Source organism: Pelodiscus sinensis, chromosome 9, assembly GCF_052426305.1.
Source record: "Pelodiscus sinensis isolate ZL-2025 chromosome 9, ASM5242630v1, whole genome shotgun sequence".
Lineage (NCBI taxonomy): Eukaryota > Metazoa > Chordata > Testudines > Trionychidae > Pelodiscus > Pelodiscus sinensis.
In genome coordinates, this window is record NC_143060.1 from 65,653,630 (window position 1) to 65,667,020 (window position 13,391).

General features: G+C 42.1%; 2 protein-coding genes across 4 annotated transcripts in view; one reads left to right on the forward strand and one right to left on the reverse strand.

The window, feature by feature from the left end:
* Nucleotides 1-7,549, reverse strand: part of SELE (selectin E) — a 42,703-nt gene extending 35,154 nt beyond the window's left edge. The window contains exons 1-2 of one of the 3 annotated variants that reach the window (XM_089780620.1): nt 7,015-7,549; nt 6,076-6,226 (exon numbers count right to left, since the gene is read on the reverse strand). The gene's annotated coding sequence lies outside the window, so the exon portion shown is untranslated. The remainder of the gene's footprint in view (nt 1-6,075; nt 6,227-7,014) is intronic. The other 2 variants (XM_089780619.1, XM_075936977.2) reach the window with 2 other exon arrangements.
* A 139-nt stretch (nt 7,550-7,688) lies between these two features.
* On the forward strand, nt 7,689-9,299 carry LOC102447649 (14 kDa phosphohistidine phosphatase-like). Its single transcript, XM_006115886.5, has 3 exons — nt 7,689-7,918; nt 8,195-8,319; nt 9,075-9,299. The coding sequence occupies exons 1-3, from the start codon at nt 7,777-7,779 to the stop codon at nt 9,165-9,167; spliced, it is 360 nt and encodes a 119-aa protein (XP_006115948.2). The 5' UTR covers nt 7,689-7,776; the 3' UTR covers nt 9,168-9,299.
* The last annotated feature ends 4,092 nt before the right edge of the window (nt 9,300-13,391 follow it).

Consider the following 13,391-nt stretch of genomic DNA (forward strand, 5'->3'; position numbering starts at 1 on the left):
CTGACGACAGATGACACAGTGCTGACTATACTTTTCCGGTGAGTGTAGTCTAAAGTACGCAATGTTCAGACATGTGCCCTATTAATCGTAAGTAATAGCAGTCACTATTATGTCATCTAACTATATTGTTCATAATTGTTCAAATGCAGTCAAATCTGTACAGTGTAGATAAGTCAAGCTGGTTTCCTTCTTCCTCTGGCTACCTTATCCAACAGTAGAAACACACAAATGGCAGAATAAAAAGAAAGAAAAGCTTGTGCAAAATATGGAGTCCAGAAAGTCCACATTATTCCTGAATGTAAACACATTATTTATTCCTAGTTAGGGCCATCGAGAATACTGAAAAAGGAGTGCTGAATACTGAAAAAGGAGACACATAAAAATGAGCATAGAAAATATGGAGGGATCAAATACCAGAAGCCCGTACAGGTGACTCCCGACTTACAAACACCTGACTTACGACCCCCCCAGCATTTACAATCATTTTTTTCATGTGAGATAGCTCCTAAACTCCCCCAATTTACATCCGCAGTTCGCATTTATGACAGTGTATGACGCAGACTCCACGCATCATCCCAAAACAGGAAACATACAAAGTCAGTCAGACTCGCCAGTCTGCAGCTGTTGCTTGAACTGACGCGTCTCCACCACATCAGTCTTCACTCTTTAGTTATTTTTGTGCATTATTTGAACTATTTAGTTTAGTTTTCCTCCATTTCTGTAGTCAATATTGGTATTTTTAGGGTATGAAATGGATTTCCAGGAACAGAACCACCATTTATAACATTGAGCCTCTAAGAAATCAGGGTTCGACTTACGCCGGCTTGACTTACGCTGGTTCTCCTGAAACCAATTAGGTTGTAAGTGCGGGGGTCACCTGTATTAGGGTACATCTACACTGCACCGTTATTTTGAGATAATTGGCGTTATTTCAAAATAACAATGTGAGCATCTACACAGCCATTCCATTATTTTGAAATAATTTTGAAATAACGGAGGGCTTATTCCAAAATCTGTCAACCTCATTCTGCGAGGAATCATGCCCATTCTGAAATAGCTATTTTGCAATAAGGCATGTGTAGATGTTCACTGCTGATATTTCGAAATAGCCCCTCACTAGGGCCATTCTAAGTTATTCCTCCCCAGTGCCTCCTGGGGCTCTGCATGTTCACATTAGGGAAGCCTGCCTCAGACTAATTTTGAGGCTTCCCTGCAGTGTAGACGTGCTATTTTGAAATAAGCTATTGAAGAATAAGTATTGCAGAATATATGACTATGCAGCACTTTAAAGACTAACAAGATGGTTTATTAGGTGATGAGCTTTCGTGGGCCAGACCCACTTCCTCAGATCAATTTGTGGAAGTCTGGCCCACGAAAGCTCATCTCTTAATAAACCATCTTGTTAGTCTTTAAAGTGCTGCATAGTCCTATATTCTGCAATACTTATTCTTCAATAGCTTATTTCAAAATAGCACGTCTACACTGCAGGGAAGCCTCAAAATTAGTCTGAGGCAGGCTTTCCTAATGTGAACATGCAGAGCCCCAGGAGGCACTGGGGAGGAATAACTTAGAATGGTGCATAGTCCTGTCTTTTGTTTCAGCTAGACCAGACTAACGCTATTGCAGAATATCTTATTTCAAAATAAGCGTGTAGTATAGCCGTACCTGTAGTGAGATAAGGATTGTGTAGGGGTCACGAAAGAAAACATTGCATTTCTTTGTTATTCTCCTGAACATATTTTGGAATTTCCCTTTGAAAAAAAGTTCTGAGCGCCTTCTTTTCTGAGTAGGTTTTTGGCAAACATAAAAAAAGACTGTTTTTTCAATATTCAGACAGGAAATGACCAGAAAACAATATCAGGAAGCAATTCGTTGGACAGTAAATGTTGTAGAAACAAATGTTTATCTCAGCTTGGTCAGAAGAAATTTCTGAATACTAATCTTGATTTTTGCCAGTAAATCACTGTGTGGCCATTAACCAATCATTTGGCCCCTCTTATCAAAGATCATGGGGCAGTAAAGAGAAAAAAGGCTTCTCTTTTTAGCTTTCTTATGATGTATAAAGGTGAGTTATAAGTCTTTACTTATTTATTTTTCCAGCTTTGTTTTTTTTAATATTATAAATTCAGATGCTATCTAACGTGGAAGGAAAACTCTAATCAATGATGATTAGAGTACTAGAGAAATGGTGACACCACAAGATCCAAGTGAGTGAAAGCTGAGCAACTGAAAGGCAGAATTTAAAACTTTTTGGTTTTGTTAATGCTTATTTAATCTTCATGTAACATTGCAAACTCTAACAATTTTACCCCAAGTCTTGACACATTAGGTGTTTTTCTTAAAGCCTGGAATCAAATGATTAAGAAGCTCAGCTTCCATTTTTTTTAAAGTGAGTTTCCAGCCCTTATAGCTGGGGAGAAAAACTTGAATATGTGGATAACTTAGAGCAGAGCTACTCAACTTTGGAAGCCCCGGGGGCTCAGTAATACAGCACATGCTGAGAGCTGCAACTTAACTGTGGTTGCATGTACATATATGTAAACTGTGTCCAACTCTGGGCACCATATTTCAAGCAAGATGTGAAGAAATTGGAGAAAGACCAGAGAAGAGCAACAAGAAGGTTTAAAGGTCTAGAGAACATGACCTAGGAAGGAAGACTGAAAAAATTGGGCTTGTTTAGTTTGGAAAGGAGAAGACTGAGAGGAGCCATGATAGAAGTTTTCAGGTATCTAAAAGGGTGTCACAAAGAAAAGGGAGAAAAATTGTTCTCCTTAGCCTCTGAGAATAGGACAAGAAGCAATGGGCTTAAACTGCAGCAAGGGAGGTTTAGGTTGGACATTAGGAAAAACTTTCTAACTGTCAGGGTGGTTAAACACTTGAATAAGTTGCCTAGGGAGGTTGTGGAATCTCCATCTCTGGAGATATTTAAGAGCAGGTTAGATAGACATCTATCTGGGATGATCTAGACAGTACTTGGCTCCTGCCATGAGAGTAGGGGACTGGACTCGATGACGTCTCGAGGTCCCTTCCAGTTCTAGGGTTCTATGATTCTATGAAATAGCTTCTTTCACACTGATGGGGGCATGAATACAAAGATTAAGGCAAGTCTACACAACACACAGGTTCCGTATAAGTCATTTCTGCTGATATTAATAAAATGCAATATTTCCCTGATTTCCACCCATAAGACAGCACTTTTAATGAGCAATGATAGTTCAGGAATTTAACTACTAAAATGCATATCAACAGAAGACCATTATATTGACTACTTTTTTGTTTTGGCTCCTACCCGCAGGCCTTGTGTTGAGCCCCACATGAAACCAAACCACACCGCGGGCCGCAAACAAATGGGCCGGGGGGCACATGTTGAATAGCCCTGAATTAGAGTATCAAAAATCAGCTAGCAAAGAAATAGAACCCCGACTGTATTATTTCTAAGTCAGTCTCATAATTTTTCTTGCCTGACTCATGACTTTGGAATACCCAGGGTTAGCAGTGAGAATGACTAATTACTGTAACATAAACATTTCTAAAAGAGCTTTCAATCTTAGACCTTTTTCATTTAGGAGTTTAGAATAAACATTTTTGAGACCTTTCAATATGTCATAAAAGTCAGCCACTCTGGATATTATGAAGGTAAAGTAAACAAAAACAAGGAAAAAACACATGACAAAACTGAAAACCACCATAGACAGGAGGGAGGTACAAACCCACACAATTAAAAAAAAAATTGCATGTCACATCTGGGTTTCCCTATTAGAGCTGATCATATTATCTTTTTAATAAAGGATCTAAGTAAAAAATACAGTAAAATATGTTCAATTATTTTAATTTTTTATAAATATTTTGATATGTTTGAGGGTTTTTTTTCTTTTCTGCTTTTTTATTCTTTTCCAAGTAATTTTCCAAGAAGAAAAAATAATCTTTTTCAAGAGCTTACTGGAATAAGGAAAAAAGAAAGACAGTGAAAAAGAGACAGAATGAAGAAAAAGAACATAAAATCAATGTATTTTTTAAAACCTGACAAAAACACTTTTAAATACCCCCACATTGGTCCATGTCAAACTCTTAAAACAGAAACAATTTCAATATGTTCATTCAATTTTTTTCAAATGGAAAATATTGTAAACTTTTGCAATTTGATCACGTCTTGTGACATTTGGTGCATTTCTTATAGACCCAGTTCCTGGAGTCAAGGGCTCTCAACAGAGATTCTTGATTTTAATTTTGTTTGAGTCTCTAGCTCTCATCGTTACAGAGAACAGCTTGAAAAGGCAACCCCTAAAGCCCCAACTCCAAAGCCAATATTTATTACAAGCAGGTGAGGCCTGTAACTGACTGGGCAAAGTCATTTTGTGTAGATTACACTTATAGTGAAGTTCAAGTTCAAGAAATTAAATATATGTATTAGAATGTTTATTAATATGCTTGCAAAAGGGAAGCAAAAGTACAGTTTTAAATTTGTAGGATTTCAACTTCAAACATTATTCATTTTATTGAACAATTACCATACGTAGCAAATATGAATCAGAAAGTCATAAAGTTTCTATTACTCTTTCTGTAACTAATTTTAATTATTTTGTGATTTGTAGCAGTAAAAATTTTCTTTGCACTAAAACGACAGTTGAATAGGTGACCCAATTTTAATTTTGTTAGCAAATATTTTTATGAACTCTAAGCATAATAGTCATAACCAAAGTTAGTCTTTAACAGGAAAAACTTAAAAAACAAAAAATAGTCTAATAGCTCTTTAAAGACTAACAAAACATGTAGATGGTATCATGAGCTTTCATGGGCACAACCCACTTCTTCAGATGACTGGAGAGTTGGAAGTCCAGAGCCAAGAATAAATAAGGGAAGAAGGGAGGGGGAAAGAAGGAAAAAAAATTGACGGGGAGGAAGAAGCCTGTGAGTAGATAAGCTTCAGAGGGCTAGCCGAGTGAGTCTGTAACAGGAAAACTTTAAAAAAAAAAAAAAGTCTAGTGACATCTTAAAGACTAAATAGTTACAAGAGGCTGATAAGGACCGTTAGTTTGCACTTAATAGTCATGACATTTTTCCAATGAAAAACAAAAATTAGTATTTAAACCTTTCACCTAGCATAGTCTGGTGTAAAAAGTAATATTTTAATCTAATTTAAGTGGCAGGATTAAACCAAAGTAAGTGCTTGGTTGTGCCAGGAAAAGGGGATGTGCCTGAAATGAGATTGCTTCTCATAAGACGATATAGAAAAGAACAAGGAGACCTGTGGTACCTTAGGGTATGCCTACACTACCCTCCTAGTTCGAACTAGGAGGGTAATGTAGGCATACCGCACTTGCAAATGAAGCCCGGGATTTGAATTTCCCGGGCTTCATTTGCATAAGCCGGGCGCCGCCATTTTTAAATCCCGGCTCGTTCGAACCCCGTGCCGCGCGGCTACACGCGGCACGGACTAGGTAGTTCGGACTACGCTTCCTAGTCCGAACTACCGTTACTCCTCGTGGAACTACCTAGTCCGTGCCGCGTATAGCCGCGCGGCACGGGGTTCGAACGAGCTGGGATTTAAAAATGGCGGCGCCCGGCTTATGCAAATGAAGCCCGGGAAATTCAAATCCCGGGCTTCATTTGCAAGTGCGGTATGCCTACATTACCCTCCTAGTTCGAACTAGGAGGGTAGTGTAGACATACCCTAAGAGACTAACAGATTTATTAGGTCATGAGCTATCACGGGTAAAATCCACTTTATCAGATGAGTTGGGAGTGAAAATTACAGAAACTGGGAAATATGTAACAGCAAAAGAAGTTACCTATTAATCTCACTGCCAATTGAATCAGGAAAAATGTGAGGTTGGAAACGGCAGTGTCATGAAGTAATCCAGGCAAGCTCATATTCATACTCATACGAGGCTTATCCTAGGAGTGATGCCATGTATAGTGTGCTCTTTGATTGGTGATAGTGGGAAGGCTGACACCTTTTGTTTATGGTCCAGCTCGCTAAGTCTTATAGTGCTTTTGTTCCTGTTTTTCTTTATTAAGTATTAATGTGTTCTTTTTCCTTTTGACCTGTACATCTGTGTATTTTAGTGCACCTACCGCATTCCGCTTGATGTGCTATCCATACATCTCATGATTTGAGTTTGCAGGTGATCATCTTATATACTTGGATTGAGTGAATCTTGAAGAAGATAAACTTGCGTTGGCTTCCCCCTGTCAATTCTGGGGTCCTCCGCTGTATTTTTATGGCCTGGCAAAAGAAAAATCACAGCAATTCATTGTTTGGCAGCAAAAATTAAATTAGAACAAATATTTGTAAATATATTTTATATATTGTTGGGATACAGACTGTATTTCCCTAAAAAAATTACTCAAACTCTTTTTTTTATTTATGAAAAGAAGAATAAACTTCCTTATTCATGGTGTAAAAAAATTATATATCCTCTCTTGTTCCTCTGTGAGAACATAGACAAAATAGTACTAACTTTCACAGAAATATCCTGGTAAAATAAAACAGGTTTTTGGCATCTACAGCCTGTCTCCGACTTACGAACCGGTTACGGACCAAGCAATTGGTCGTAACTTGGTTTGTTTGTAAGTCGGACCCCATTGAGTTACACGCGACTGTGCTGTTCACAAGCGCGGATCGCATTCGTAACTCAGGGTCCGCCATTTATGACATTTTTGGTCGTAACTGTGAACGGTCATAAGTCGACCGTTCGCAACTCGGGGACTGGCTGTATTAAGACATTTATTTGTTGTTATACAAATATATAAATCTCAATATTTATAATATAAAAATATGTGTACTGGTTTCAGGAAAAAAATTCTGCTACTAATTTAGTACCGATATATGGTAATTCAGCATAATCTTCTATAAAAACAAATCAATTTATTGGACAAATGCAAGCTACATACAATTTTCTGATGGCTTACTTATTCCCTAGATGTAAGTCATATCAATATAATTAATAGTTGTGCTTTAATCTTGTGGGTTGTCTATACAGATAGTCCCTGACTTATGAACAAGTTACGTACCAAACACTTGGTCGTAACTCGATCTGTTGGTAAGTCGGACTCCATTCATTTAAATGGGACCGCGCTGTTCGTAAGCGCGGGTTGCCGTTCGTACGTTGGGGACCGGCTGCATGGGAGGTTGGTCGTAAGTGCGGCTGGTCGTACGTTGATGTGTTCGTAAGTCGGGGACCACCTGTATCCACTATTGCCTCTTGTATCCTCTATTGCCATTTTATAGCCTCTAGGAGTCTCATCGTGCGTTTAGACAAGGAACGAACGTCACAATGCGCAGAGGATGCAGCAGAGATGAAAAATGTCCCGAAAACTTTTCGTAAATTGCATTATTTACTGGAGGGGGGGGGATTCCAGTGTTTTAGACTCTATTGTTTACTTCAACCACAGGGTGGCCCACAGACCTGTCAGGCCCTTGGGGAAGATGGGGGGGCTGGCTCCGCACCCAGGGAAGGCGACTCCCCCAGCCAGCCCTTCAGTGCTACCCAGGTGCCCCTTGCCACGTGCGGGGGGAACTGTGACCGTTATAACCCAGCCCCCGACGGGCACGAGCCAGTAACGGCCAGCGTAGCCCCGCCCCGAACGGCACGAGCCGGGAACGCCCCTTAGCCCCGCCCCCTACCACCTAGCCAACAGCCTCACCGCCGACGGGCCTGGCCCCGCCTTCTCATGGCACGTCATAAAGGGCCATACGCTCCCCTTCTCCCCCCTCCTTGCAGGCGCGTAACGGTCCCTCCAGCCCCGCGCGCTTGGCGCCTGCGCGCAGCGGCCATGGCGGCGCAGCTCGAGTCGGTGCCCGCGGTGGAGATCGACCCGGACGGCACGTTCAAGTACATCCTGGTGCGGCTGCAGCGCGCGGGCGGCGCCGAGCACCGGGACGTCGTCCGGGGAACCGCGGCCGCCGAGTTCCACAGTGAGTGGGCCGCGCGGGGGCGGGGCCTCTCTCCCGAGGGGCGGGGCCTGGCGGGAGCTCCGCCCCTATCTATTTCTCCCCCTCCCCCCACGCTGTTCTCTTCAGGCCCCTCCCTACTGAGCCTCCCTGCTGCCCCATAGAGCTGGGTCTGGCTCGGGCCCCTAACGACACTTGCCCCCCAAGGGAATGGGGGGGGCGCGCCCCATCTACGAGCTCCCCCCAGTCCAGCCCCCCTGCCTGCGCCCTGGCCCCTGCTCTGAACCGGTCGCCTTGCAGATCACATCCTGGAGCGAGTCGGGCCCGAGCTGGAGAAGCTGGGCTTCGAGTGCAAGTGCCTGGGAGGCGGAAAAATCGAGCATCGCCCGCAGCAGAAGAAGATGCGGGTGTTCGGCCTCTCCACGGTAGGTGCCAAGACGCCAGCCCCTCAGGGCTCTGTTTGAAACCCCCAGCAACGGGGGACCCGTCCTGCACATTCCTGAGGTCATCCACAGTATGCAGCTGTGAAGGGGGTACAAATGCCCTGTTGTAGGGGGGGCAACTACAACAAAGAGGTGAGATTGGCTTCCCCACAACCACAGAACTGTATTTAGTGTTAGAGCTGTAACAGGTACTCGGCAGCGCCTGACAATTCTGTACACGCCTCTGGAGTAGAGGTAAGGCTCTTGTGATTACCTGAAGTGAGAGACCATACCTTAGGGGCAACTTAAGTCTGATTTTCCTGACCTCTAATTCTGAAATGTTTTAACTCAGATATTCTTGAAAGGGAATAAACATCTAAATCACATGTTTGAGCCTGCAGCTTTAACTCAATTTTGTTTTGTCTGGGAATGATTTCTGGGTACATTGTAGTTCTGAAAATGGAATAACGCCATAGGAATAACACCATTAGGAGTAACTGCAAATGCCATAAGCTGCTTTATTCCATCATGTGAATCTAAAGAGTTATTGTGTAATCTGATTGTTAGTCTGAAAGTCACGATCTGAAATACATATTAAAGACTTGATATTGCAAGTGTGCAGCCTACAGAACCTGGTTCTCCTTAGTGGGACTTGTGTGAGGGGAAGAATAAGGCCACAGGAGTGCTAACTGGAGCTAGATACTCTTGCAGTCTTACATTTTGCATCCCTTTAAAATCTTTTGTTCTCTTGTTTGCAGGGATATGGTAAAGCAGATCATGCAGTGACAGTAGAAATACTGAAAAAAGTATACCAAGACTATGAAATCACTTGGTCAGATGACAAGAAATGAAAAACCACTCCAGAATCTGAAATTCAAAATAGTTTGCACTCTAGTTATTGATCTAAATGAAAGTCTATATTGTGTTCAAACAAACTGCTGTTAGCTTTATCTGAATAAAATATGGAATGGGTGTTCTCCATGCTTCAGAAATTGGAATTAAGTCCTAGTGAGCAAAACAGAAAGGTGCATAAATGCTGATAAAAGTGTAATAAGAAAGACAGGGGGGGCCAGTACTCATGGGGTGTGGTACTTCTGCCCCCTGCAGGCCTGGTGCTACAGTGGTTGGGCTGTCTCTGCTCCCTGCCCGTCTTGCTCCCTGTGGCACTGAAGAAGTGGACAGGGCTGCTCTGAAAGGCTGGGGTTAGTAAGAGACCAAAACACAGCACTGTGTATTGACCTCCTCTGCTGGACTGGGCCCTTCAAAATAGCCCCATCTGCTTTCCCTGGCTGATGGGTGGAGGGGTCAGAAGAAGAGCGGAAGGTTGCCTCTTGTCACTATTGCGGAGATCAGGAGGGGGTTCTGCCTGGCAAGTGAAGCAGATAGGATTCTGTGTCCTGGCGCCATGTTGAAGGGTTAGGATCAGATCTGGAGGGAGCTCTAGGAGGGGGATCTAGTACTGAGGGAGACAGGGCAGCATTCCTGCTCATGCATACAGCATGGTACCCTCTGTTCCTCAGCACAGTGAGAGAGCAAAACCTGCAGGAATCCAACACCCTGCAGCTGAGACCACCTACCCACTGCACCCCGTGGGTACTGGGCACCCCTCCTACCACCTACTGCCCTTCATTTTCAGCTTTTACCCTTGTCACTTTAAAAAAAAATAGAACAAACACTTACACATACTTGAGCAATTAAAACAAAGACTGAATATGAAGAGCTCCATTTATAATGCCAGTGTTTAAACTACTGGCCAAAGCACAGACAGCTGATTACATTTTGAAATCTGACATATCTACTTTTAATGGCAACTTGTTTTAGCATGGGGAGCTGTGGACAAAGATTGGCAGTGCATTGCTACTGTTTTCTAATGTGAGCCACAAGACAGCAGAAAGTGGTTGTGTACAATAATGGTGTCTCTTTCTTGTGCTAACTTTACTGTTGCCTTGTGGAGTCCAAAGTCTTTGAGCTAATGAAGTGCATGCAATCCATTTGTACTGGGAGCATGAGATGCAAGAAAGAATCCTAGCTAGGTCCTTTTGATGAAATGGTACTTATAACCATGTATCTACTTTAGCATATCCTTCTGCAAGGAACTTTTTTCAATAATGGAAGAGATGCATAATTCCTCCTCCTCCTGACCCCAAAACTATTTTAAGACGACTTTTAGAAAAAAACTCTTACTATATATTTTAGAAAGGTCTGTGAGTCTATTAAAAAACTTCTAAGACCACCAAATGTGATGTGCAGCGTCCTCTTATAACTTAAAGCAAGGTCAGGTGTTGGTTGTGGCAGGATAATGAGATGTGCCTGGAATTTGATTTTTCTCAAAACATTAGAAAGTGAGGGATCTGGTTGGAGGGACAGTTATATAGTAGAACAGTAATTATGTATTTCAGAGAGTTTGTGCATCTATTTGTGTGCTAGGGGATATGCATGCTCCTGGCTATGCCCACTGCAGCGGCCATGGATAGGTATGTCTCACCTGGCCCCAAGCTGCTGTGGCAAGACGGGGCTGGAGTTGTCCTCTCTTTCCAGGGCAGCCTGCATCCTGAACCCCGCCTCCCCAGAGCAATTATTTAAATGAAGAAAAACAACTTATTTGAGTTAAGGACCCAAGCAATGCCAGTAAATCTATGTTCAGATACTTGAATGCATTCAAGTCTCTGATCTAGTGCCTTATGCTTCACACTAAGTATTTATTAGTAGCAAACCTTGAGTTGACTTACTGCTGTACTCTCCCATATTTTAACTGTCACTAGTCACACAATGTAGCTTTTCCTCTCATCCTTTTGATAATATACTTCCTTATGAAAACCCACTGTTGTTTTTTTCCACGTTACTTAATTTCCTCACTAATTCTACATTACCCAGCTTCTTGGAATGTCCTTGAAGTTTTATGTATCTACCTTTTAAGGCTTGATTCAGTACTTGGTTTTATTAGCGCTATACCACAGGCAACAAAAACACAGGAGAATTGACATAGTATGAATAATTTCCTCTTTCCAAATCATGGCCCAAAGGTGAATAAAATTATCCATTTAGGTCATTTGAGATGAAACTAACAAAAACAACTCTGGAATTTCTAAATACTCTTTTAGCTCTAGTTCTGTTCTGTCCTCCCTGCTCCTGTTAGTCAGCAGCCATATACCTCAAGGGAGATGGATTGAGCCATTGGTTTTAGAGGCTGGTGAGCCTGAGGTTTGAAGATGGGCATCGTTCTTCCTTCTGGCCATGTCTACATAGTAAAAACCACACAATGGCTTACCTACCTGAACGAACATGAATCTGCCTAGCACAGGTAACAATGGCATTGGAAACAGTGCAGAGCAGGCTAGCAGCCAAGTGACTACACAGGGCCAACACCAGGCTTTTACTATGCTGAAGATGGGAAATACAAGCCTGGCATGAACCTTAAGTGTGTACTTTGCTCACTAGCCCGCTCTGTCCTATCTTCAGTGTTCTTGCTAGCTGGCTTCAAGCAACCTGTGCACAACTTTTGATGTGTAGACTCACCGTTAGACAAATAGTAACACTGCCACTCCAAACTTTCAAAACTTTATTACTCAAAAGCCTAACTCTAAATCATCTTTTCAAAATCTGAAATGTATGGCCACTCCCTTCTGGCTAGGGAATGCAAATAACCAGTGTTTCCATCACAACCCCCTCTCCATACCTTTTCATTACAAGATGAGGGGATAAAATCTAGAGGTTTGTTCCCCAGCCATGTCCCCTGATAGGAACTTGATGTATTTCTATGCCATCCACCATTTTCTGTGTGTGCAAACTACACTGAAGATTGCAGCTGTACATCTTTCTCGTCTGCCCATTCCCAGAACTCATCCCCACTCCACCCTCACGTTTTGGAAGTGTGACTTGTATGATCAGAAATCCGGTCTGGCTTTGTCTTTCCAGTAAATCAGTATTGTTGGAAGACTTATAATCCTGTCCAAATTCTCTCAGGAAAGCGAGTTTCAGAGAGACTATTTTTGCTAAGGAGTTTGCCTTATCTGATTATCATCCTTTGAAGAGAATGTTTGCTGATTACAGGAACTGAGACCAATCCAACTTTCCGCACAGGGACTAATGAGGCAATACAATAGTATCAGTTATCTTTTTTAAGGCAAAAAACAAAGGGGAAAATGCATCAGAGGAGGCTCATTGGGAAATGTTTAGAAACAGTTCTGATTCTCTTTCCCCATTATTGGTTTCGGGACACATTGGCATGGAAACATGTTCTATATTTGTGATCCTTGTAAGGAAATCAAAGCTGTAATCTGTATTATTGTGATCACTAGTTATTATTAAAGTCACAAGTGTTAGCTTTGTGCAGTCCAGATTGGCATCTTGGCCTCTCTGCTAAATCTGGCAGCCACAGTAGCACATGCACGTGTGTGTGTGTTGTGTTTTATACATATATCGGCTAGGAAATGGATTTTAGAGGAGGAAACTTTCTCTTTGATACCACAGGTAGAAGATTCATCAGGAATCCCAGCAGAGGGGAGAAAAAGGATTTAGCTATATTTACATAACCCGTAGTCATCTGGTACACTTAGCCACCATAAGCTGGAAATAAAACTATAGAGGCAGGAGAATCCAGCTTTGGTGTAGACAGAAAAATATCAGCTGCAGCAGCGGCATTACCAACAGGAATTGCTACATTAAAATCACAGATTCATGGAAGTGGGAGTATGGACAAAATAAGCTTAAATTTCTGCAAGTTTCTTACTGGGTGCTTCAGTTTCTTGGTTGAACTTGTTTTTGTTGATAAGTAGAAACTATGAGGTTTAGCTAGAGAAATTTTATCAGCCCATTAGGGATTCTGATTGGTTAGATTTAGTGTATAGCCATGCATTGATACGAAGAACTCCCATTTTAACTATAGAATGAGGGTCAGAAAATAAGCTTGTATCGTGGTGTTAAGGTCCAACAACTCAAGACCAAAGCTGCCAAGACTTTTAACGCCACAGTTTCATGTTGTGCAGAAGCTAGAGCTGCAGTTCTATAGGGGTGGCTGTCGTGTTTCAGTGCAGATACTCGCTACTGTGACAGGATGGGGTCACCCATTGCTGTAG

What these genes read in the sequence shown, in the direction of transcription:
- LOC102447649 (XM_006115886.5), top strand. Translation starts at nt 7,777, where the DNA reads ATGGCGGCGCAGCTCGAGTCGGTGCCCGCGGTGGAGATCGACCCGGAC. An exon ending in CGCGGCCGCCGAGTTCCACA is followed by an intron (nt 7,919 to 8,194) that starts GTGAGTGGGCCG and finishes GTCGCCTTGCAG; the next exon opens with ATCACATCCTGGAGCGAGTC. An exon ending in GGGTGTTCGGCCTCTCCACG is followed by an intron (nt 8,320 to 9,074) that starts GTAGGTGCCAAG and finishes TCTTGTTTGCAG; the next exon opens with GGATATGGTAAAGCAGATCA.